The following is a 26,100-nucleotide window of genomic DNA, read 5'->3' as shown; positions in this document are numbered from 1 at the left end:
AAAATAGGCTAAAATGAAGACTTGTTACAGGGGGCATATTGTTGTTCGCTGCAACAGGGTAGGTCTGTTGCAGCGTACAAATTGTTGTTCGCTGCAACAAACCTACCCTGTTGCAGCGAACAACAATTTGTACGCTGCAACAGGTCTAGATTTTTGCTAATTTTGCACACTTGTTGCAGCGAACAGTGTACGCTGCAACAAGTTCAGACTTGTTGCAAGCCCCCCAGTTGCAGCATACGATGTACGCTGCAACAGGGGTCTAAAAGCCCGCTGCAACAGGGGTTTTTTCTACTAGTGGATGGAGGTGCTTGAGACTAACCCTGTTTTGGGCACTTCCGAGCCTATCATTCCCGAAGAGGGTGATGCTGCTGGAGTTCTGCATGAGGATCTGAAGACTCCTCCTAAGGTTGTGGTGGACCTTATGGAGTCTGACACGGCTGTAGCTGATCCTGGGTCGGCCGAGCAAACTGATGTCCCTTCCACGGATCTCGCGGGGAATGAAGCTGAACTAGGGCAAGGGACGAAGAGGCACCGCGAGACGCTGGGCTCTACTTCCACTTCAGCTTTGGAGAGGTTGATCTATGATGACCCTTGCTTGGAAGTTCCTTTGAAGAGGATTCCCGAGGAGGTTCGGGAGACGATGGCTCGGTTTGCCAGGCCTTCGGTCATGGAGGAGGATCCTTTTGCTCATGCGGCTTCTCTGGTGGGGCCCGAAGCTGCTAGGGAGAACATGCTTCGGGCCAATCCGCAGTGGCGGTTTCCTGGAGCTGAGGAGAGGAACCCGACTTTGATGGCTCAGTACCATCTGAACGAGGTAAGTGTTACACTTGTCTTTTTCTTTGTCTACGTTTCTCTGTTTTATTTTTCTGAGTTGCGCTTGCTCTTTCCTTCTTCTTCAGGCCAATTTTTTATCCTCGTTTGCTGCGGAGGGCGGCTTTTAGGAGGAGAAGAAGATGAAGAAGTACCAGGAGGCCTATGCTCGTGATATCCCTATCCTTGACCAGAAAGCCAACCTTCTGATCTCCGAGCTTGAGGGCATCAAGAAGATGTACATCGACTACAACCGTGAGGCTCGGGCCATGGCGGAAGAGATTGGGAACGAAGTTGGCAAGCTCACCTTCCGAGTCGAAGAGGATGCTGAGAAGATTCTTCGTCTTGAGAGGGAGAAGAGTGAGATGTCTACTAATTTCGAGGCTGAGCTGGAGGCGAAGGACAAGCTACTCAAGGAGGAGGAGGCCAAACTTACTCGATTCGTAGAGAGTCCACAACTGGTTCAGAATGAAGCTGACAAGGTTCCTGTTCTTCAGCTTCGGATTAAAGAGAAGAATGATCGGATTCGGAAGCTGGAGCAGGAGAAGGCTGAACTTTATACTGCTAATCAGTGCCGAGAGCAGTACTGGAATGGTATCTTAGGTGCTCGGCAGATGTTTGCGAAGCATATGCCTCACTTTCCTTGGAATGAGAAGGTTCTAGCCTGTTTGCAAGACAAGGACCACTTGGAGGAGTGCCAAGTTGATCGATCGTGATGAAGCCGAAGCGGAGCGCCAGAAGGCTCTTGAGGAAGCTCGGGCCCGAAAGGTGGCTTCTGAGGGTGACACCACTGTTGGTGGTTCCTCTAAGGTTGCCCCTCTGGGTGCTGCTCCCGAAGCTTCTCACCCTTAGGGACTCGGGCAGTCGTCTTCTTTAGAGTCGGTTGGCTCCAGTTGAGGGAAACCGAACTTGTGCTTCATACTTCTTGCTCCCTTTTGGCTTTAGTTCTACGATGCACCTCCTAACTTTTAGCTTTCTTTTGCTTTCTCGTACTTCGGTAGGCTGATATCATCTGTTGATGGCTGCCGATTTTAGCTGTAGGGTCATTTTATTTTCAATTTTCGAGGATTTCTCGGGTCGTGCCGAGTTTTAGTTGATGTAATCACTCTTTTCCCCCGAGTATTGAATGAAAAATGACTTCGATTTGCTATTTGATTGCTTTGCCTTTGTCTGATTTTCATTTAGCTTTGAATATTTTCTTTAACCAAGTTTGGGACTTGCCTTCGTTTTGAGTCCTTCAAATCCGTGAATCTGCTAAGAGACTTGCTTTGTTTTTTAGCTCTTCAGATCCGTAGATCTGCTAAGAGACTCATTTTGGTGCTGAGTTCTTCAAATCCGTAGATCTGCTAAGAAACTCATTTTGGTTTTGAGTTCTTTAAATCCGTATATCTGCTAAGAAACTCATTTTGGCTTTGAGTTCTTTAAATCCGTAGATCTGCTAAGAGACTCATTTTGGTTTTGAGTTCTTTAAATCCGTAGATTTGCTAAGAGACTCATTTTATTCTCGAACTCTTCAGATCCGTCGATCTGCTAAGAGGCTCGTTTCGTTCTTCCAGTTTCTTGTGGTTCGGAAACCTGGGTAAGAAACCGCTAGTCTGACTCTTAGTTATGACTTCGACGATCCGTGGATCTGAGCCGAAGTCTTTATAACTTGATTCAAGCAATTGTTGTTGCGAACAGAGTTTTCCGAGGTATCGCAAATCCGGGGATTTTGGACGATACCCTGGGGCGTTGGTTTATTTGAGTTAACTATTTCTTGTGCTTTTGTCCAGGGAATGGTTAACTCAGATTGATTTTTAGCTTCGGATTGATCAGATCCGAGGCTGCATGCATAAAATGGAAGGACAGTGAAATAAACAGAGAGATATGTTTAATGAAACACATGGTGTCAAGGGCTTTCCTCTTCTCATTAAACGACTTACTTGGATTTACAGAGAGGGTAAGATCATACAAAATATTTCTTGAGAACATCGGCATTCCAATGGTTCTTCAAGATTGTTCCATCTAACTGCTTAAGCATAAAAGTGCCAGCCCTCTTTTCAGAATGGATGATGTATGGTCCTTCCCAGGTTGCTGAGAGTTTCCCATGGATCCTTCCCTTCTGAACTGCGATGGCGTTTCTGAGTACTAGCTAGATCGCCAACCTTCAGGGGTCTGGCGTTGACTCTTTGGTTGTAATGCTTGCTGACTCTTTCTAAGTAGGCAGCGTTGAGAGTTCTGGCGTCATTCCGAGCTTCATCTAGTAGATCGAGAGTTTCGGACAAAAGTTGGTTGTTGCTTTCTCCGTGGACTCCATCATACTTATTGTATGCCTGGATCCTCAAGCTTTCTGTTCCGATTTCTACAGGGATGACAGCCTCGGAGCCGTATACCAGATTGAAGGGTGTATGTCCAGTGGCCTCTTTCTCGGTGGTCCGAAGGGACCAAAGCGTTCCAGGAATTAAGCTCCTCTAGCCACTTGCTCTTCTCATCTTCAACTCTCTTCTTGAGTGCGTTGAGGATGAGTTTGTTTGCAGCTTCGGCTTGCCCGTTGCTTTGAGGATGGCACACTGCTGAGTATGCTAGGTGGATACCGAACTGCTTGCACCACTTTTGCAGCGGGGTGTTGTCAAACTGTTTTCCATGGTCGAAGACCATCAGCCTGGGTATGCCGAACCTTGTGATGATGTTTTTCCAGATAAACCGACGGACTTGTGGTTCAGTGATGGAAGAAACTGCCTCGGCTTCGATCCACTTGCTGAAATAATTGACTCCTATTATCAACCACTTCTTCTAGTTCACAGCTGAGGGGAAGGGACCAATGATGTCGAACTCCCATTGTGTGAATGGTAAGGGATAGAGTGTTGACTGTAAGGTTTGAGCTGGTTAGTGGATAGCCGGTGCGAATTTCTGGCATTTCTCACACTTTCTCGTCATTGATTTTTCTTCGGAAACCATGGTGGGCCACCAGAATCCGGCACGAAGCGCCTTATGTGCCAAGGCTCTACCTCCAATGTGATTTTCGCATATGCCGAGGTGGATTTCTCTAAGGATGTAGTCGGCATCGGTTGGCCCGACACATTTCAGCAGTGGTGTTGAGAATGACTTCCTCATGAGCTCTCCGTTGGCATCAATGATGAACCATTTGTTAAATCTTTTCAACTTTCTTGCTTGTAGCTTGTCTTCGGGAAGTTCTCCCCTCTCCTTGTATGCTATTACTGCGTCCATCCAGCTCGGCTCGGGACGTAAATTACATACTGTAGGGGGTGGCAAATTAATGCTCCTTTCTTGGTGAACTTTCACATGGACCGACCTGTTTAGGTCGATGAGCGTTGAGCTTGCAAGTTTTGACAGTGCGTCAGCTTGTGTATTCTGACCTCGGGGAATGAGGATGACTTCGAAAGATCTTAACTTTGACGTTAAGGATTTGATTTTTGCTAACTAAGCTGTCATGCCGGGCCTTTTGGCCTCATACTCCCCTCGGATATGGTTGGCTACAAGCTGTGAATTAGTCTTGAGACAAACATGTTTAGCTTCCAGAGATAGGCAGAGCTCTATCCCTGCGATTGCAGCCTCATATTCGGCCTCGTTGTTAGTTGCCTTGAAGCCAAACTTCAGGGCATATTCTATGCTTTTTCCTGTTGGAGGATCAACATGACTCCGGCTCCCGAGCCATTCACCGTGGAAGATCCATCGGTGTAAACTTCCCAAGTGCTCTTTGTGTCATCCAACATTTCTTGGTACGAGCATTCGGCCAAGAAGTCAGCGAGGGCTTGCACCTTGATGGTTGTCCTCGGCTGGTACTTGATGCCGAACTCTGATAGTTCGAAAGACAATGCAACCAATCTTCCCGACCTCTCTATTTTGTCCAGTTCTTTTTCGAGTGGTTGGTCGGTCAGCACCACAACTTGATGAGAATCGAAGTAGGGTCTTAACTTTCATGCAACTACCACCACTGCATAAGCTACCTTCTCAATGAGTGGGTACCGAGTTTCGGCCCCTGTTAGGGTTCGGCTGGTGAAGTAGATTGGATGTTGCTTCTTTTCTTCCTCCCGGAGGAGTACTGCACTCACAGTCCCGGGGATAACTGCAACGTATAAGTATAGGATTTCCCCTTCTTTCAGCCTAGCCAACGTCGGCAGTTGGGCCAAATGAGCCCGGAGCTGCTGGAACGCATCTCTTTGCTCTTGCTCCCATGTCAGCTCGGGGTCCACTTTCCTCGGGACGCCTTTCTTTTTGATGGGTTCTGCTTCTCCTCATAGGAGGGTTTTTGGTTTGAGAGCTTTGAAGAAGGGAGCCCCTTTATCCGAAGCTTTGGATATGAATCTTGACAGTGCGGCTAGTCTGCCGGTTAGCCTTTGCACGTCCCTTTTTGTCTTCGGGTCGGGCAGGTCTAATGCCGCCTGGACCTTGTCCGGGTTTGAATCGATCCCCCTTTCGCTCACCATGAATCCGAGGAATTTTCATGCTTTCACCCCGAAGACGCATTTCTTCGGGTTTAGTTTCATGTTGTATTTCCTCAGATTGCCGAAAGTCTCGGCTAGGTCTTTGATGTGGTCCTCCTCCTTGATGCTTTTCACTATGGAATCGTCCACATAGACCTCGACGTTCCTTCCCTTCTGATCGGCGAAGACGTGATCAACTAGCCTTTGGTAGGTTGCTCCGGCATTTTTTAAGCCGAAGGGCATCATTTTTTAGTTGAACACTCCTGCACTAGTGATAAATGTTGTCTTCGCCCTATCGTCGGGGTGCATGAACACTTGATGGTGCCCTGAAAAGGCGTCCATGAAGATGAGCAGTGCGTGGCCATTCGTAGAGTCTACCAATTGATCTATCCTCGGCAGGGGATAGCAATCCTTGGGACAGGCTCGGTTCAGATCTGTGAAGTCCACGCACATACGCCATGAGCCGTTTGCTTTCTTGACCATCACCACGTTGGCCAACCACTTGGGGTACATGCATGGCTCGATAAAATCGACCTCTTGCAGCTTTTTCATCTCTTCGGCGATGGCCTTGTTTTTCTCCGAGGAGTAATTCCTCTTTTTCTGCTTGATTGGTCGGGTTTCGGCTTTGACATCCAGCTTGTGACATATCATGTTCGGATCTATCCCTGGCATGTCAGCCGCCGACCATGCAAAAATATCTTTGTGATCCCTGAGCAATTGGATCATATCGATTCGGAGTCCCGAGCTTAGGCCTTTGCCTATTCGGACACTCCTGTCTAAATCATCTTCGAGGAAGATATCCTCCATTTCTTGATCTGGCTCGGGAGAGAGGGTTTCGGGCCGAGCATCAACCTCTGCAGGTTTCACCAGACTGCTCGTTCCTGCCTTTCTCCTCTTCGCCTCATTTTCCTCCCTTGAGGGATCTTTCTTTCCTTCTTCATCTTCAGGACCGTCTCCTAGTCTTGGCTTTCGGATAGCGGTGTGGCAAGTTCTTCTTGCGACTTCTTGGTCACATCTGACTCGCTCGGCAAAGCCTGCGTCCGAGACATATATCATTATTTGATGGTATGTGGATGGGATTGCTTGCATCTTGTGGATCATGGTTCGTCCCATGATGACATTGTACACTGAATCGCAATCCATCACTAAGAGTTCGTCTCGGAGGGTTCTTGCTGCTTGGCCTTCACCAACCGTGACTGGTAGGGTGATCTTCCCTTGGGGAATCGCTGCGGATCCGTTGAATCCGATCAGGGGGTAGCTGACTTTTGTTAGCGATTCCTCTGCTTCCGCGAGGATCAACTGCTCGAAGCAGTTTCTGAAGATGTTGACGGCGCTTCCTCCGGCAACTAGTACTCTGTGGACGTTGTGGTTGTTGGGATCCACGGAGATTACCAGGGGATCATCATACTTATACTGGACTCCGAGGCAATCGTCGGCAGTGTAAGTCATGTTCAGGGGATAGGTTGACTCTCTCCTACGACGCTGAAGTTGACTCTGTGGGAGAGAGCTCTTAAGTGCTTCTTGCTGGCGTGGCCAGACCTCTGTCCTCCGAACACCACTAGGATGTCATTCTTCTTTTGCCCAACGGCCTCGTAGACCCTTTTCTGGGGTTGCTCTTGCGGTTTGCCATTTGCGGCCTTTTCCTTTTCCTCCCTTCGGTCCAACAAGTATTGTTTTAGGTAGCCTCGGCGGACGAGGTCCTCAATACTATCCTTCAGCGAGTTGCATTCTTCGGTGTGAAAGCCGAAGTCATCATGGAACTCGCACCACTTGTTCCTGTTTCTCCGATTCGGGTTGGACCTGAGCTTCCTCGGTAGCTTCCACTTTTCGTCGTTCCTGTGGAGACTGAAAATTTCTTTTCGGGGTAGAGTGAGTGGAGTGTAGTTAGTGTAATTGGGTTGAAGTTCACCCTTTCTCCCGTCTTTCGTCGGGCTCGCATCTCTTGCACCCACTTTCTCTTTCCCTTTTCTCGAGCAGCCCTCGGGCTTACTCTGATTTGTTCTTGTATCCCTCGGATCCGAAGATCCTTTCAACCTTGCAGCAGCTTTGTTGAACCCTTCTGTTCTGATGAACGCATCCGCCATTTGGAGCACGTCGGCTATCTTGGAGGGGTTCTTCATTGACAGTTTATCACGGAACTTCCCCTCTTGGAGCGCGTGCTTCAAAGCGAAGATTTCCATGTCAGGCTGCAGGTTCGGGATGTTGGTTGATTCTTTCATGAATATGGCCATGAAGTCTCGTAGACTCTCGTCTCTTTCTTGTTGGATGGAGTTCAGTTCTGCGGTAGTTCGTTCGGGGCGATTATTGCTCACGAACTGTACGCAAAAATCTCTTCTTCAATTTCATCCAACTTTTAATCGACCTCTTCGGCAGCGATCTGAACCACTCTCCTGCTACTCCGGTTAGCGTGGTTGGGAAGTATTTGCACCAACAAGCTTCAGAGTAGGGGTTTAGGAACATTTGCTGCTCGTAGGAGATGACATGATCCCTCGGATCCGTAGTTCCGTTGTATGTTAGGTGCGTTGGCAACCTAACCTTTGGGATTTCCTCCGTGATCAGCTGTTTTGTGAATGGGGAGGACGTTGGGGTCATGATTCTTTTCCCTAGCCTTGCTCTGATGCCTCCACTCGCCGAGGTTCTGTTGTTGGAACGCTCGGGTGTGCGTCGGGGGCTAGGGGTTCGATCATGCCTCCTGTCTCTCCTTCTCGCCGACCGGCTACTAACCTTGGGCCGTTCGCCGGATCTGCTTGACTCACCTAGCCTATCGTGAACCGACGGTCTCAACCTGCTGAGTACCGAGCTTCAGATCCGAGTGTTCGGGGTGGTCGATTTGCTTTGGAGAGCTGATGGAGTAGGTGCTGGCCTTGCAAACCAATCTGGCTGCTGTTGAGCCCTTTTCTAAGTATCCCATGTGCTTTCCATCCATCTCGATGTTAGGTGAGTTCCTGTCATGGAAGGAAGCTCTCGTTCGGGTCTGGAAACCTCTTCATTGTGCGGCATGTTCAGCCGTCGCCTGGTTCTCCTTTCCTCTCGGCGGTCGTTTGCCAATCCCTGCTCTTTCTCGTTGAAGAGAAAGTTCTGCATGATGGTCATGGCCGCGTTGAGTTCTTCCCGGGATGGAATTGGGGGTCTTGCGATCGTGGCGGTCGTAGCCCTACTCAGCTGTGACCTCGCCACTGACCGCGGTTGCACTTCCGCTTCAGATTCTGAATCTGTGCGGACGATCATATCATTATCACTGTTGTTGATATTGTTGTTATCCATTTTCAGAGCGAAGATGGTTGATTTTTTCAAGGTTTTGAAGTGTTCTTCCCCACAGACGAAGCCAAATTGTTCCGGTGTTGAAACAATGGGCTTCGTATGAAGGCCATTTCTGTATGTGTTGATTTTTTAAAAGCTTTATGTAAAAATATGACGTTGATAGTAAAAATAAATTGATGAGTCATGGCTTATGTGGCACCTTAGTGATACCATTTAAAGAATAACACATAGGATTGAGACACATATTTCTTTTTGTAACTTGCAACTTTTATCATCACTCAACCATGATTTACTCTTCAAAGTGATTTATTGGATTTAGTGACTAGATTTGGGCCCTAGTTCCAGTCACAAACACGTCCAACCGAGTCAGTCTCACTTCTGTGGGCGGAAACATCGAAGCCGCAAATCTACCCCTTCACCAACTCTTCCCTCAAATAATATTTAAAGAACCCAAAAAAAAAAAAAAATCAAAAAATAGAAAAACAGGGAAAGAGTGTGTGTTTCTTGTGAAAGAAGTGAACTGAACTGAAACATACTTGCATACGAGTAGAAAACCAATCACTCAATCAATCCAAATCAAACCCTAACAATGGCGGCAGCAGCAGTTGCTAACGGAGATTTCTCCGCCGGTAAATCCACTCCGGAAGCCGGAAGATTCTCGACGGTCTACAGTGAACTCCAGAGGAGTCGCATCGATCACGCCCTTCCACTTCCAGGCGTTCTCACCGGAAACTTCACTGTCGTTAACGGACCTAACAGTTCCGCCGCCGGCAGTCCTGGTATCTCTCTCCTCTTTCTGCGTCTCATTCATCTGATCTTCTTAATGGCTTTTTTAAACTGAAGTGATCTTAAAATTTGTGATTGTTCTTGCTTGTTTTGCATCGAGTGCTTAAAAGTATGAATATTTATCAGATTTGAATTGATACAATGTACAAGGTAGTATGAATTCAGTGTATGGAAGGAGGAAATTTGCATATTGTGAATGCTTTAGTTTAATTTCCGCTTGTAATTAATCGAGTAATTGGAAGGATATAATTTCATTATGTTTTGACTGTTTGATAGTGAAATTTCGAGTTTGGAAATGGTCGATCCGGAGTTATCTCTCTTGTGTGATCTTTTACGTTTCTTTTTTGGATCTGTTTTATTGAAATATCGATGCGGATTTGATCTATTTGCAATTTTCAATACTTGTGACAAATAGTAAGGTGGAATACTTCGAGTTCAATTTGCAGAAACTTCGTAAATTAAATGCGTTATATTGTATTTTGTTAATGTTTATGGAGCATAATTGTGATTGTATTGTGGTGTTTGTAGATGAAATTGCAAAGCTTTTCCCTGGATTGTATGGACAACCATCATCAATAATGGTTCCAAGAGACTCCGAGGGACTTTCATCGAATCAGAAGTTGAAAATTGGCGTTGTCTTGTCAGGAGGGCAAGCACCAGGAGGCCACAATGTCATTTGTGGGATATTTGGTCTGTGGTTTACCTTCTCAAATTTATTCATTACTTTGATCCTCTTTATTGGAATTTTTTGAACCTAGAGAGATGTATGTAATGTTATTGATTGATTTGTATGTGTGTGTGCGCACACACTTGTTACTTGATGGTAGATTACTTACAAGCTCGTGCGAAGGGAAGTGTAGTGTATGGATTCAGGGGTGGCCCTGCTGGGATCATGAAGGGCAAATATGTAGAATTGACCTGGGACTTTGTTCACCCGTACAGAAATCAGGTAAGGCTTGTTGAGAACTGCAAGTGACCTTTGCTAGTAATTTTTTTGTCCGATTCCGTTTTGCAATCCACTATTAGATAGAAAATGTTGATCTGTTTCTTTCTTTTGGTTTCTACCAACGATACCTGCAAGTCTGCAACACTTGCACTTCTCTATAATAAAGTAGTAGATTGCTTCTTAGTCCAACTTGTGAAAGTGTTCACCAACGTTTAACTCGCAATGAATTGCTAACATTGTATCAAAAGTCACAACCAATACAACTGGTGTTCCCCAGAATCAACAAAACTACAACATGCTTGTCGCTCACTTTGTGCCAATGCTGGCTGTTGATTTATGGGAGCCCATTAGCTTTTTTCCTCTGCAGGTCTTGTTTGCTGATTGCTACACATGTTCTGTTAAATGGACAAAACACTAAAATCTGGAAAGAAAGTTCCTCAATGAGCGCTTCTGGAACTTCTTTGTCCTGTTTCTTTGTGTGGTGCATTTTAACAGAGGAAGAATTCTTGTCAAACCCGCCACGCAGAGAAAACCATTTTTGCTAGATAGATACCTTGATCATGAAAATCCAAAGTAGGTTGTCAAGAATGTAGAGCATTCTGGTAGGTGGAGAAATGAAAGGTCTCCAGAAATTTTGTTGATATACAATGTGCATTCAAGTTAGATGTGGGGGTAGTCTTGTTTTTAATAAATGCAGCGGCGCAACATAATCATTTGTAAGAAATGTAACCAGATGTGATAGAGGCAACTGCTTGGAGTCCTTTTTAAGGTCTTGCTTTGTATTTTTGGCTGTTTAGCCAAGTTTATGGTTATCATTATTCAGTTGTTCTAGAATCTGCTACATACTTGACTACGGAGTAGTTATTTTTGTACCAGTAGCCTTTGAATTGTGACTCTCATACTAGGGTGAAAGGATGAAATATTTGCTTTGAAAACTTGTTGGTTTGCTATCCAGAGACTACTTGAGGCTAAAATGTCGAATCATTAAAGAAACAGAAACTAGAAAGCTTTCAAGCCTCTTAATGTTGGTCTATGTTCCTACTGTGTGTAGTGAGAGTGTTCCAAAAGTCTGTTTAGGTTGTTTTGAAGCACAGGTGACTTCTATAGATGTTGAAGGTTCCATGACCATTTCAGCACCGAAGCAACAAGTAGCAATCACCACCCTCATTTTAGATGGCGCGCTTATTCACTTCAGTGTATGGGAGATATAAGATGATGTAACGTTATATCTTACAACAGTTACGAGTTGAGAGTAGCAGAAAGATGTTTCTGAGAGATGCACCGAGAGAAACGTTTAGAAAAAGAATAGTAGTATTGGGTGGTCTGCTATATGATTCCGCTTAATTTGTTTTGGCTAGGAGGTTTTAGGTCTGGTTCTGATACATATAGTCTAAGCTTGGCTGTGCAAGCAAGTGCAGTCCTTTGATGGTATTTGCAGTCCTTTGATGGTATTTTGAACAAAAATGGTGATATTTCTTCCGGTTAGGAAGCTACTGAAAATGTTACCTAGTCAATAGTTAGGTTACTTTCCTTGTGTATTTATCAGTGTGTTTGGGAACTCTAGTTTAGTGTGTATTTATCAGTCTGTTTGTGAACTCTAATTTACATAGAAAAGTGAGGAAAATGAAATATGTGAAAGTCAACTAGTTAAATTTTGCCTATTTTATTTTCCACACTTCTCCCCTCAAAACTCAGAAGTGATGGAAACTGTTGAAAACAAAATTAAACAAGTGCAAAATGTGTAATACTCTATTTTCCATAGTAATTAGGAAAACTAATTAAAAATTAGAGATTTCTACATATTTTTTCAGATATACTTTTCTATAGATTTCCATAGTTTTACTTTTCATTACATTTCCATACTAAAATGGTATCCAAACACAATGTATAAGTGTACAATACCTTTATTTCACATTTACTTCTCTATTTATTGGTGTTTCATAGTGTTTGCGAAAAATTGTCCTTGAACACGACCTTAAGGAGTTGGTAATGAGGACACCCTTTACAGATATCCGTAATGCTCTCCAATTATTTTCTTGTTTATATTTTAACCAGAGTGCATAACTTATTGTTCAGGGTGGGTTTGACATGATCTGTAGTGGCCGAGACAAGATTGAAACTCCAGAACAGGCAAGTAACTCCTTGTTCTTCTTTGTTCTCCCTATCCTTCCTTGTTGGCTTGCTTTTCACTTTGAGATCTGATTGTTTGCTTCTGATTTCAGTTCAAACAAGCTGAAGAGACAGCATTGAAACTGGATTTGGATGGTCTTGTTGTTATTGGTGGAGATGACTCGAACACTAACGCTTGTCTTCTTGCTGAGAACTTCAGGTACAGTAAAAAATTGTATTTACTAAATATTCTTTTTGTTAACTCTGTTAAGATCAATATATTACAGCCATAACCCAAGAAAACAGGCCAACATTTTGTTGGCGGTTACAAAAAATGTGTTATCCTTGCCACACTTTTTGGTCAATAACTGGAATAAAATTGCATTGTTTAAAACTTATTCTTTCGTTGTATTGAGAAGGAGTAAAAATTTGAAGACTCGTGTCATTGGCTGCCCAAAGACCATTGACGGTGACCTGAAATGCAAAGAAGTCCCAATAAGTTTTGGGTTTGATACTGCTTGCAAGGTGAGTTTAACGGGTGGCAACAACCACATAAACTGCTTTCTATAGTATTTACATAGTCTTTAGCAAGTTTATCCTCAAGGCTGAAGATTATGATGCAATTTTTCTTTGTTAACATTTACACAACATTACTCCTCTATGCAGATATATGCTGAAATGATTGGAAATGTTATGATTGATGCTCGTTCAACCGGAAAGTACTATCACTGTAAGTACAAGGACACTAAGATCAATTATCTGTCTCAGTACCTTTTTCCTCACTGTACTTGGGTCATTGATTCGTTGGCCAGGTGACATATCTAGTCGTGTCTAATTTTTATTTTTCTTTGTGCGTTTATCTAGTCGTGCGGCTCATGGGTCGTGCAGCCTCACACATCACCTTGGAGTGTGCATTGCAGACTCATCCAAACATTTCTCTTATTGGAGAAGAGGTACCTTGTTATCAGTTGGCTTGCAAAATTTGTTGATTCAAGTGTAATCTTGGTGTACTATGTAATGTGTACGTGGAATAATAACTTCAATTTGCTTTCTATCCTGCAAGAACATGTTTGATTATCAAACAAGAAAGAACATATGCAAGTTCCATCTTTGAGTTACTCAAGACTTGGATGTCTAATGAACTTCTCTTCTCCACTTCGATGTTTATTTCCATATCGAGCATTGAGTCCTAATTAGTACCATAATGCAGGTTTATGCCAAGAAGCAGACCTTGAAAAATGTTACAGATTACATGGTAGACATCATCTGCAAACGGGCTGGGCGTGGCTACAATTATGGTGTCATACTGATACCAGAAGGCTTGATTGATTTCATCCCTGAGGTACACAGCAACTCTGTTAGGAGTTGTTTTATACTTTGTTAGGATAGTATAACATTCGTTATTAGTCACACAATGTATTAATTGTTCTCGTCAATTTACAGGTTCAGAAGCTTATTGGTGAGCTAAATGAGATCTTGGCCCATGAAGCTGTTGATGAAGCTGGTTTATGGAAGATAAAACTCACATCTCAATCTTTGGAGCTCTTTGAATTTCTACCACCAGCGATTCAGGAGCAACTGATGCTTGAGAGAGATCCACATGGAAATGTTCAGGTGAGCGCTTTGTTTCATATCTCATGTTTTGAATTTTCCGATTTCTGTGTGCAATAAAACACCTACTGTTTACTTCTGTTATAGGTTGCCAAGATAGAGACAGAAAAGATGCTTATCCAGATGGTTGAGACTGAGCTGGAGAAGAGAAGAGAGCAAGGCGTATACAAGGGAGATTTCAAAGGGCAATCTCACTTTTTCGGGTAAATATCACTATGCCAGCATGGAAGATGTTACTAGTACTAGTTGAATTTACTTTATTTTCACAAATTAGAGATAGATGCCTATGGTTGCTATCCTAACATTGACAATTAGATTCTGTTGCATATACATTTGCTGAACTTTCTTGTTTACTTGGGTAATTGTCCACTGGCGTACATGCCAAATATGCATGTACCCCAAGCCTTTTGATTGTCTATTGCTAGTAAGTATGGAAAGTGGATTAGAAGTCAAAGAGAATGAATGTGACAACTGAATGTTATCCAGTGCTTGCATTTTAATGTAGCAATAGCATTACCTGTATGCTTATTCTAATATAATGGTAAGTTGCAGTTAGCTATTCTCATAAAATGTACTGTTGTACTCCCTCTCTGTTTCAAATTGAATGTAACACTTAAATGAAAATCTTTGTCGACATCCAATAGCACACATGATCTTCTCTTTCGGTCTTCCTTTTCTTTAATATAACGGTTTTTCTAACCTATGCACTAGGTGCATAGGTTAAGCAATCATTGAATTTATATTTTAAGCAATTAAATATTTATTTAATACTAATTAAGGTGAGATTTTGCTTGAAAACAAGCTTTCTTAATTTCATTAATTTGTTTCCATAAAATATAACCCACTTTATTTCCTTCCTCTTTTTATTATTAATTTTCTCCCATATTACGTTATATTCAAACCAAATTTTTTCCCCATACCCACCAAAATGCAGTATGTTAAGCAATGAAATTTGCTCATCAATTTTTTTAGCTTTTCCCTCCAAGACGCTTGTTTCTTTACTTTCATCCCCATGAGTATCATATAAGAATAGAACATTAACAATCTAATTATTAGAGATTAATTAATAGAGCCGATTTCAAATTAACGATTTTCACTATCGTCAAATAAAGTGGTCGCAAGTATGGCACAATATTTAATCTATAGTCTCTATTGGTATATGTTATGTGAAGTAATGTTTTTGAATGAGATATTTTTCAAATAGTTGAATTTTCTATGGAGTAGTGAGTTGAAGTATTAAATTACCAAATTGTTCAATTCATAGTTTTACATCTGTTTTGTCCCGATCTTTAGTTACTTTTATTAGGGTAATATACATTTCTTGGATACATAATTATGGTTAATTTTTTTTACTGCATGTAACAATTCCAGTTGTTTTTAGTACTCTGATGAAGTAAATTATGTTCTTTAGACTTTAGTTACATTGGATCAAAAGAAATTAATGAGAAATTTTACCATATTTTTAGATCAAAATAATGGAATACAATTCATTAAGAAATTGGTTTACTGTATAAAGGTTGTATGATCATATAAGTCAAGATCAGTGGGAAAATTATGGGGTAAAAGAAAGTGAAAAAAAAGGAAAAGTAATACACTAGTATTATAAGAACAGTTTGAAGATGAACGTAATAATTAAACCAACTAATAACAAAAAAAGGAAGGAAATATGGGAGGAATATTTTAGGGAAACAAATTAATAAAAATAAGATAGGTTTGCTGTTAAAGAAAATCTCACCTTAATTAGTATTAAATAAAATATTTAATTACTTAAAATATAAATTCAATGATTGCTTAACCTATGCACTAGGTGCATAGGTTAGAAAAACTGCTATGCACTAGGTGCATAGGTTAGAAAAACCGTTAATATAAAGCGTGTCAACCAAGTGCAATTTTATCATGCTCCCAAGTGTTACATTTAATTGGAAACAGAGGGAGAAATAGAGCCTCTAATCTCTATGGTGTACATCGCTCTCTACTTATGTGTGATCAAGGCAAAAACATAAACGTGACAACTTTGGCCATCTTAGTTCCGTCAGTGATGAAGATAGATCACTTGAAGAGTGATTCGAGTATCTGCACATTGGCAATGTAAAAGTTGTTATTATTGTTCTCATGAAGTAAAAATTGGCAAGTTGGGTAAGTAATTTATTGATGACATCTCCTTATGCTTAGTATCTGTTGTATGCATGCCGTAAGGGGGGATTTATTAGTATCTGGGCATATTCAGTATCATATCTTACTAATTGTTTTAATTTTACAGGTATGAGGGGAGATGTGGTTTGCCCACCAATTTTGATTCTTCTTATTGTTATGCTTTGGGATATGCTGCTGGAGCTCTACTTCATGCTGGGAGGACTGGCCTGATATCATCAGTATGTTATTCTTATATTTTACCTATATTGTTATTCCTAAGCTCTACTTCATGCTGAGAGGACTGGCCTGATATCATCAGTTGTTATTATATTTACCTATATTGTTTAGGCAAGGAGACTTCGATGAGGCGCAGGGAAATCCCTATTGCCTTGGTGCGCCTTGACCCTTTTTTTACATTGAGCTTTCCGATAAATCTTTCAAGAACCAATCATCAAAAGGAAGAGTTCTGAGATATTAGTTTACAGTTGACGTCACTAGTGATACCTGTCCATTCATAAGGAACATTAACAATTGATACTGATTTATAGAGTAGCATTTATGCTTCTAACACAACGTTTAAGAAACCAGGCTTGCCTGGTTGTATAAAGCATGTCTTGTTGTCAGCTACAATATAAACGTATCAATTTGCTGCCATATATGCAAAGATATATGAAATATGACATCAAAGTTTCTAGCAGACTTAGTTTTAAAAATCGCGAAGCGCACCGAAGCGCACCGATTCGCACAAGGGCCCTGGAGCTAAAGCGTGGGCTTTTTGTAGGTGAAGCGCACCTTAAGTGCCAAAAACCTTTAAAATCACTTCTAGAACATATTTTGTACTTAAAACAATATGATACTTATAGTATAAATGCATAAATTAAAAAAAAAAAGAGCAGAGAATAAAGGTGTAAAAAAAATGAATTAAAAACAGAATAACAAAAAGAATAGAATAAAAAACGGAATAAAAAAAGGAACAAAAATAAAATAAAATAAAACAGAATAAAAAAACCATGTAAAAGAAAAATAAAAAATAAAATAAAAAACTAAATAAACAAAGCTAGAAAGTAGAAACATAGAAACCCACAACCCCTGAAATACGTAATCCCTCAAACCATAAAACTCTATCCCCTCAAAAAATCAGAAACGCACAGCCCCCACAGAAGAAAAAAAAAGGAAAAAGGGCGCAGAGGGCGCAGAGTATAGAGGAGATAAGAGGTGAAAATCGAGAAAAAAAAGATGGAGAAGATGAGTAATCAAAATAAAAGATGGAGAAGAAGAATGAAAATCGAAAAGAGGGAAAAAAAAAAGAGAAATTGAAACAACAATTAAACATCCCTGGAGATGCGGGATTTACCGGCGAGACCGTGGCTGGTGGCTGGAGGAAATCTGCCGGCAGCAAGGTGGGTAATTTCTCCAAAATCGTAGCTAGGGTTTTGGAGAAACCCAAAATTGCAGCAAACTGAATTTGTTGGAGCTTCTAGTTTACCAATTAGCCAAAAACAGAACGACTTAGCTTGGTAAATTCATTTCTTATCGCAGTCTTTTGTCACTTAGTTCATGATGTATGACCAGGCTCTGTCAGTCTATTTCCCAATATTGAAACCGTTCTGTAATAGTTAACTCAGAAAGCACAAGTGCACTGAAATTCTTTAAGTTAGTGTTTGGATAAATGAATTTGATTTCAAATGCATCATTTCAATTATTTCATTTCAAATACTGACATTGAATTCCAAATCATTTGTTTCGGAAAAACAAGAATTACAAATCCATCATTTGAAATTCTCTATGTTGTTTGGGAAGAAATTGAAACTTTTAATTTCAAAATATTCTCAGCAACTAAATAATTAGGAAATTATAATCAAATTGTACATAATCAACAAGGAATCAGAATGAAGTTTTAGATCTTCTGAAATATGATGCATTTATTGAAGATGCTACAAAATAAATTTTCCAATCTCAAAAAAAAAAAAAAAAAAAAAAAAAATCAAAACCGAGATTCATATATCATCGTTCATCATCTTCTTCTTCACTCTTTGGTACTCCCAATTTCTCACCCACCATTATCATTCTCCCTCTTTATTCTCATATTTTCTCTCTCTTCAAACAAGAACATAAATGTCATTGTTAATCGTTATCTTCAATTCCTCGGCTCTTTGTTCTCACATCATCTCTCTTTATTCCAACATCAAATTAATTAATGGCGCTTGCTCCTCTTCAAGCTCGAGTTAATGGCGGACGATGTCTTTTCAAGCTCTAATTAGCCATGGTCATTGCTTTCTTTGTCGTCTTTTTCGGTAGGTGGATGTATTGGAGAAGAAGATGCAGATGAGGAGCTATGGAGGAACAAGCTGAATAGGAGAGTGAAATTAAGAGAAGGTGATCTATGGAGGAAAGAGAAATTGAGGAGAGAGAATTTGAAGACTTTGTTCAGATGTTGTGGTCGTAGAATCGTAGATAGAGAAATAAGGGCCTGAGAAAATTGGAATTTGAAATAACAGGCATTTAAAAATAATTTCAAATTCTTGTTTTGGGTTGTGTTTTACCTAGGGTATGGAATTGAGCCAAATCCAATTTCAAATGATTTGTAGTCCGAAACAGCTGAATTGGGCCAATTCCGTCATTTCAAATGAAATGCCCATATCCAAACAGGCCATAACTGAATTTGCTACAAATGACAAAAGCAGACCCCTTCCATAGTTCCATGCTTTATTTTGAACTCAAAGGAGCACGGACATCCAAGGCATTGTACAAACGATCTCTTTTTCATGTATACTGCCACATTGCCACCCCATATTAAATTGTTACTACTCCATAGCAATCTCTATCTCACAGATTTCCCATTCTAATAGTAAGAATTGATTGACCTGAATATTCAGTGTTAAGTTGTGAAATGTGAGCTGCGTTTTACCAAGTTTATAAATTACATAGCACATAGCATGTCCGCAATAGATAGGAATTGTATTCCAATCCACGCAATTGCCTTCTTCATTTTCAGTAAGGGCTAATGACATGCAAATGTCTGTTAGTTCACAGTGATGTAACGGTGTAACGCAGACACTTCTAGAATGTGACATATCCTGTATTCGACATAGACTGACATTTTGGACATACTTTATGCCTGACAGTAGACGTTTTTACGATTACTGTTTTTTCCAATCCCATATTGCCTGGACGACTGCATCTTTGTATGTTAATGTTAGGTTGACAACAACAGGCTAGTTCGTGGTGTTTGAATGGCAAGTGATCACTTACCCAGTCCTGCTTACATTTTTATTAGTCGTTTGTTTTTAAACCCTTTCAAATAATTGAATCATTTACATCTTGATGTGCATGCCTATATGATGTTTTGACCTTATCTATTCTTTTCCTTGCAGGTCGGAAATCTTGATGCACCTGTTAAGGAGTGGACTGTTGGTGGAACAGCATTGACTTCTCTAATGGACGTGGAGAGGAGACATGGTACTTTCTTTACTTACATTACCATAAGTGATTTGTTTCTGAGCCCCCATTAAAGTACCTGCTGTAGATTCACGACCCCAAAGTGATAGTGCTTAGCAATCTTCTAACACTATCTCTATGGGATCATGAATTTCTTCACCTTGAGGGGAAGGGGACTGACATGTTGACCTCCACAAACCCCGTCTTTGGTATAATACTCTGTTATACATCATGGTGAATTTCTCAATGGAAAGCCGGAGGGTAATTTAACATTTTTTGCCAGTCTCTTCATTGAAGTCCCTAACTTTGCATATCATGTTTATTAAACAACTATCTGCAACCATCCTTAATTTACAAAATGCTTCATCAATCCTCTAATAAATCGTAATTGGTTATCTTTTCCAACAATTTTTACTGTCTTTGCCACTTGCAGGTAAGTTCAAGCCAGTTATTAAGAAGGCTATGGTGGAATTGGAAGGTACATGTTCTGAATATGCAATTCTTACTCGATGCTAGCAGTAATAGTTTAGGGAGTTTCTTTTAGATGCTTTCAACACTCTTGTTAAATTTTTATTTGTATGTATAACCATTTATGGAGTAATATTTATGTGAAACGATTGGTTTTCCCTGTCATCTTTTGTAGGTGCACCATTTAAGAAGTTTGCATCCATGCGAGATGACTGGGCCATCAATAACCGGTACATTAGTCCTGGTAAGTTGTTCATGTGAATTGTGATCTATTATTGACTATCCTTTGATATTAGTGTTAGTGCTCATTTCGGCATTTCCTTTATCAGCTATAAAGTATTTCTCATGTTTGTTCTGATTTTTTCCCACCAATATAGGTCCTATTCAATTCGTTGGTCCTACATCGAATGCTGTCAGTCACACCCTGCTTCTGGAGCTTGGAGCCCAAGTCTAAAGATTTTTTTTCCGATGTTAGGCTTTTAGGACATTCAACTCAAGTAAATGCTTTATAGTGTCGATCACGATTCTATACATTTTTCACGCTTACAAAAATGGGATTCAAAGCTGTGCTGTCTGCAACTTTTTCTATTGTGATCTGTAGTCGGACATTCAAAGATATAATTTTGATTTGATTCACACATTGGTGACTGACTTATATGGTTAGCTATTTAGCTGTCCATGTTCTGTTTTGAAAGTTTAATTAGAATATGTATGGACTTTGTGGTGAGTCAATGAGCATATGTGCATGGCACATCTCAAATTTCTAGATGTCAATGATCCCTCATTACTCATTAGAATTACGTAAATGTAATCAGTTGTGGCGATGCGGCCTTTGCACGCGATGTGTGTATCATGCGTCCTGAACTTATGTACATTTGTCTGTACTATAGGTACTCTACTACTCTTAACAGATTGCTTGAAATTTGTATTGAAGGAGCATGTGGAGAAAATTTAATGGTTGACCTTGGTCGTTTGGTTAAAAAGGGGTAAAGGGAATGGAATTAACAAAGGGAAAAGAAGGGGGAAAAAAATGGGAAACCGTTTGATTTAAAGGGTAGTTTGGGTGTACTCCGTATTTTTGTGAGACTATTTATGATGTTCATCTCTCCTTTTATCTTCTATTCCTTACCTTTCATTGATAATATCTCCCTTTATTACTGTTCTGCCGTTGTCCTTCATTGTCGCCGTCGCCGCCTCACCCGCACTAACACCGGCCATCTCAGCCTCACCGACCAATTGTTGAGCCCCCCTTATTGTTTGTGTTGCCGCCGACTCCTCTCTATCCCTTCTTATGTCTCTCCACCACTACCATTAATGGCCAGGTGAAGATTTTATAGGTGACCATGAAACTCCAGATCATGAGTTTTCATGGTCGAATTCGACCATGTAAAATCATAATCAATGATAAAATGTGGTATTTTTCCATTCTTACTCTTGATTTTTTTCTTTCTTTTTTGAACTGTTAGGATTGGTTTGTTACTGGATTTTTGTGGTAGTTGTGTTGTTTCGAGTTAGAGATATGGTTTTCCGGGTGAAGGGTTTTTTGTATTCCGAGTGGATTGGGTTAATGGTGTGGTATTTTGTGGTAGTTAGGCTGGACTTTCGGTGGTCGGAGGGTGGTATCATGGTAGTTGGGTGGGAGTTCGAGGAAGTTGGGTGGTTTTGTGGGTAGTGGAGTTGGTTTTTTGACGTGGCTGGTGGTGGTAGGGTGGTTTCGAAGGTGGCTGGTGGTGAGTCAATGATTGCAAGGGCAGTGCCACCGGTAGGAGTGGTGTTTTCCGGTCACTGGTTGTCGATGATGTGGTGTCTTGAATAGTTAAGGGTGGTCAAAATGGTAGTTAAGGTTAGTTAGGTGTAGAGGACTTTGGCGTAAGGATGATTCTTTGGGGTAGGTGGTGAATCAAAGTAGAGGAAAGTAGGGGAACCATAGGGGTAAAGGGAATGATAGAATTAGTCTAACAAACAACATAGAGGGGAATTAAGGTAGTTGATTGCCTTTCCCTTTGATAATTCTCCCCAACCAAACGACCCCTAATAGCTATACTAGAGTATAGCCATCTATGCCTCTATAGGTGTACGATTATACGTGCACCCCCTCTAATGAAGTGATTTAAAAAACAATCAAGATCCGTTAATCAAGATGTCACAAAAAAGGTACGGCTAAATATGCGCTAATAATAATTATTCGGCAATATGCCAATACTGATATTTATATTTATGTCAATTATTCCTGATAGAAAATATAGAGATATTTTTGTGACTTTCTCTATTGTAATAATTATTTTTTCAAAAGGACAAATATTGGTTAAAGTTGATGAAATTCAGTTTGTCTAATTGGCATGTGTATTATGCAGATATATATTTGCTTAACACAAATTGATGATACATTTAAACAATAATATTGGTCGCCTAATATGTAATAATACTTTGATCCCTTTGTTTTCTTTTGTTCTTCCTACATTCTGTTTAGGGTATTCCATAAAGTTCTTTCAATTTTGAATATCTCAATTTTAGGTATACTTTATTTCACAATAATACCATTTCTTATTACGTTTCGTGTGGTATGTGTTTGCTACTAATTTGATTTTGAATATCATGTGTGGTATGTGTTGGCTACTAATTCATAATATTAATTTCTTACTTCCTCTATTTCTTATTACGTTTCGTGTTTGGTGAATAATGTAACACATGTATTAAGAAAGACAAATATGTGTAAGAAAAAAATAATTATTGTTGTGTATTTTTATTGAAAATGTACAAAATTTAATTGTTGTTTGATGAAAAAGAAAAAAAAATAATGGATGTGGGATGGCTGAGAAGGAAAAAACAATGGTGTGTTATTTCTTTATTATTTTTTTTCACAATACTTCAAAAAAAAAATCACAAATTTCTCTAAAAGTGGCAAGAATTATATGACTTAAAATAGAACTAAAGTGAAACATGCATAAAACGTTTTTTGGATACTCGATTAAGAAAACAGAAATCGTTATAAGAAATGGGGGAGTACCATGTGTTTTTTTTTTTAACTTTTCGGTTATTTTTGTTCTTTATCGACCTACATAGTCTATGACATTCAACTTTCAAATTTAGAACCATTAACCTTTGTAAAAATCATTTATGTAGAAATTTTCACCATTGACTACCAAAAATGCACAACGACCTACTCACCCACTACCATTGATAGTTCATTGTCGTCCAATAGAAAATCCACTACCGTCTCCTCTTCTGCACCACTACCACATCCTCCTCCAACGCTACAACATTCTCCTCATCTACCTTCATCACCAATACTTTCTCTCTCTACAACTCACTTTAATATCAACTTCTGTGCTCTCTCTCACATTCCCAATTAACTTAGTGGCAACAAAATATTTTTTGTCGTCACAACACCACTACCACTAAACCCGACCAATCTTTTCCCATACTTTCCCCACCTCTCTAAAAAAACACCAACTTCTTATTTCAACTACCCCCACCCCCACACCGAAATTGTTGGCATATAGATGTTGGCAAGTAATTAAACGGAATACCAAATCTTAAAATCGGTATATCCATCCCTTTTTTTTTCAATTATGTTCTCCATTATTCCGTATTAGTTTGTTTTTTAGGGGGTTAAATATGATTTTTTCCATTTGGATATAATTGATTAATAGCCAACAAAATATTTTAAGGGATTTTTTTTAAAAGCTATTAAACTTATTGAATACTAAACAAATTATCCGTCTCCTAAATTTATTAGTTGAAATAATATTTTTTTTTGTAAACAATGTTAGCAATTTACAAAAGTTGGCCATCAATACATCTATACCTAGTACTCCATCCGTTTCTTTTTGTTGTATCCGTTTCCTTTTTAGTCGTTTCATAATGTTGTATCCACTTAGAATCTTTCTATTTTTGGACATACTTTTTTTCCTAAAACACCCTTATATTTCAATCTAATAACCAAAAAACCTAAAGAATCTACCCATATTCCCACCTAATTTTCCCCAACCACAATATTTTATTCATTTAACCCACCCACCCCCCTTATTAAATTAATAAAACCCTAACGTCACTCTCACCTCTCTCTCCTTATAAACCGTCCCTCTCACCCTCTCTCTCCTCATTCTCTTCGGATCCCTCTCTCCTCCTGTCTCCCTCTCTCTCCTCAAGAAATCTCTCTGTTTCTCTAAAAACCATAACCTTCTCCGCCCATGTTCTTCGTTTTTTTTGGTGAGATCTCTCAGATCTTTGGGTTTTTCGCTCAAAATTGTTCTCAAACTTTAACCGGAACGACATTCCGGTGAGATCCCCTCTAGTTTTGTCCCCTTTGTCGTCCCAAATCCCGGTTGGTAATCGATTCTCTGGTGAAATTTTTTTGGGGGATAAAATCGGAGTTTTATTAGGGTTTTATTAATTTCTTAATGGGATCCTCTTCCTCCAAATATCTTCCGAGTTATTCGGTTGGTACTTCTGGGCAACGAATTCCTGACCCAAACTGTGATTGGGGCTCGAAATGCATTTGTTCCAACAACGAGCACTCGTATTCTGGCGAGTATCTGAATAATTTGAGGTTGGCCCAGAAGGAGAACACGAGTACCCGAAATTATCTCAAAGCTTGGTTTGAGAAAATGGAAGTGGAGCCTGGTGAAGAGGTGGAGTCCAAATATGACGATCGAGTCCCCACACCAGCAGATCTGAGATTCTTTGGAGGAGACGAATCTGATGAGGTATATTTCCTTATTTTTGGGTTTTTTTCCTGATTTTTCGAGTTAATTAGGGTTTACTCTGTTTTTGGGATTTTTTGTGTTTCTTGGAGAAAATCTGTGATTTTTGGTTGAAACGTAGGTTTTCTAATAAAATTAGGGTTACTCTGCATGTTCTGATTTTTTGTGATTTTTTGTGAATTTTAGTGATTTTTTTTCATTTGTTGATGATTTTTGTGAATTTTTTTAGATTTAACATTGGTTCATTTTTTTTCATCATGCATGTCCCAAAAATGTTTGATTTTTGTGTTAAATGATGAAGTTTTCGAATTGCATGTCAGAGATCCCTTGATATTTTTTGTTAAATGATGAAGTTTTCTAATTGCATGTCAGAGATCCCTTGATTTATTTTGTTAAATGATAAATTTTCGAATTGCATGTCAGAGATCCCTTGATTTTTTTGGTTAAATGATGAAGTTTTCGAATTGCATGTCAGAGATCCCTTGATTTTTCTCGAATTTTATGACTTTTTTAAAATTGCATGTTAAATACCATGAATGTTGGTCTGTTTTGGTTGATTTGGATGTTCAATTCCACGATTAATTTGATGATTTTGTTCTTTGATCTTGTTAAGTTGATCTAGTTCAGTTGCATGTTGCATGTTCTTTAAATTGCATGTTGAATCCCGTGGTTGTTCTTTGGTGATGTTGTTCAGTTCAGACATGTATGATGGTCTTCGTATGATGATCTTGTGACCTGATCTTTTTATGATGATCTTGTTCAGTTTAAATAATAAATCCCATGAATGTATGTGATGATGTGAAATATATTAAACATATTTTATGTCCCCTCTTGATTGCAAGGAACCCAATCACTCTGATTCATTCGACCTATACTATGTGGGTGAGTGTGAGAACACAACTGCTGGTCCAGAGGTTTCTGATGGGCAATGTTCGATTTCGTCCCCAAACGTGAAGGAAGATGAAATAAAAAAAAAAGCCACCTAAGGGTGTTGATGGTGCTTAGAGATAAGTGTGTCTTCTATAAACCCTCTTTTAATTATATTTGGATTGCTGGTTAGCTGTGGAGACATAAGGTGGAGTAGCCAACAACTGTGATCTGTTGTTGGCAAGGGGTGTTGTTGTTTTGTTGATGATGTTATAGGGTTTGGAGTGTATTCATGTCCTCTATTCTGGTTTAAAAATGTTGCCCGTTGAAACTGTGATATGTTTGCTGGTTGATTAGTGTTGCCTTGAGAGGGGTGAAAGCATATGGGATGGGTTTATGAATAAAATTTTAACATGTGATTGGAAAAAAACAGTTTCATTAAAGTCCCCTCTTATTGTTTGCCTTTCCTGAATGCTTGGTCTGTGATGTTAGGGTTTGAATGAGGTCTATGACGAGTCTTTCAGTGCTGAGAAACTATCCA

At 40.0% G+C, this 26,100-nt stretch overlaps 1 protein-coding gene across 1 annotated transcript; it reads left to right on the top strand.

Annotated features, from left to right (window-relative positions):
- The first annotated feature begins 8,874 nt into the window (after positions 1–8,874).
- LOC110777041 (pyrophosphate--fructose 6-phosphate 1-phosphotransferase subunit beta) lies at positions 8,875–20,713 on the top strand. Its single transcript, XM_021981634.2, has 16 exons — positions 8,875–9,274; positions 9,810–9,971; positions 10,109–10,230; positions 12,304–12,357; positions 12,450–12,556; positions 12,756–12,861; positions 13,003–13,066; positions 13,201–13,289; positions 13,547–13,678; positions 13,780–13,950; positions 14,035–14,150; positions 16,208–16,319; positions 19,455–19,539; positions 19,952–19,996; positions 20,162–20,230; positions 20,364–20,713. Exons 1-16 carry the CDS (start codon positions 9,085–9,087, stop codon positions 20,438–20,440), a joined length of 1,701 nt encoding a protein of 566 aa, XP_021837326.1. The 5' UTR covers positions 8,875–9,084; the 3' UTR covers positions 20,441–20,713.
- Positions 20,714–26,100: the final 5,387 nt, after the last annotated feature.

The sequence above is a fragment of the Spinacia oleracea genome, chromosome 6, assembly GCF_020520425.1.
Source record: "Spinacia oleracea cultivar Varoflay chromosome 6, BTI_SOV_V1, whole genome shotgun sequence".
NCBI classification, from domain to species: domain Eukaryota; kingdom Viridiplantae; phylum Streptophyta; class Magnoliopsida; order Caryophyllales; family Amaranthaceae; genus Spinacia; species Spinacia oleracea.
Note: the sequence above shows the minus strand (reverse complement) of the source record. Positions and strands in the feature narration are given on the sequence as shown.

What these genes read in the sequence shown, in the direction of transcription:
- LOC110777041 (XM_021981634.2), top strand. Translation starts at nt 9,085, where the DNA reads ATGGCGGCAGCAGCAGTTGCTAACGGAGATTTCTCCGCCGGTAAATCC. An exon ending in CTTCTTGCTGAGAACTTCAG is followed by an intron (nt 12,557 to 12,755) that starts GTACAGTAAAAA and finishes TGTATTGAGAAG; the next exon opens with GAGTAAAAATTTGAAGACTC. An exon ending in GGCTATGGTGGAATTGGAAG is followed by an intron (nt 19,997 to 20,161) that starts GTACATGTTCTG and finishes CATCTTTTGTAG; the next exon opens with GTGCACCATTTAAGAAGTTT.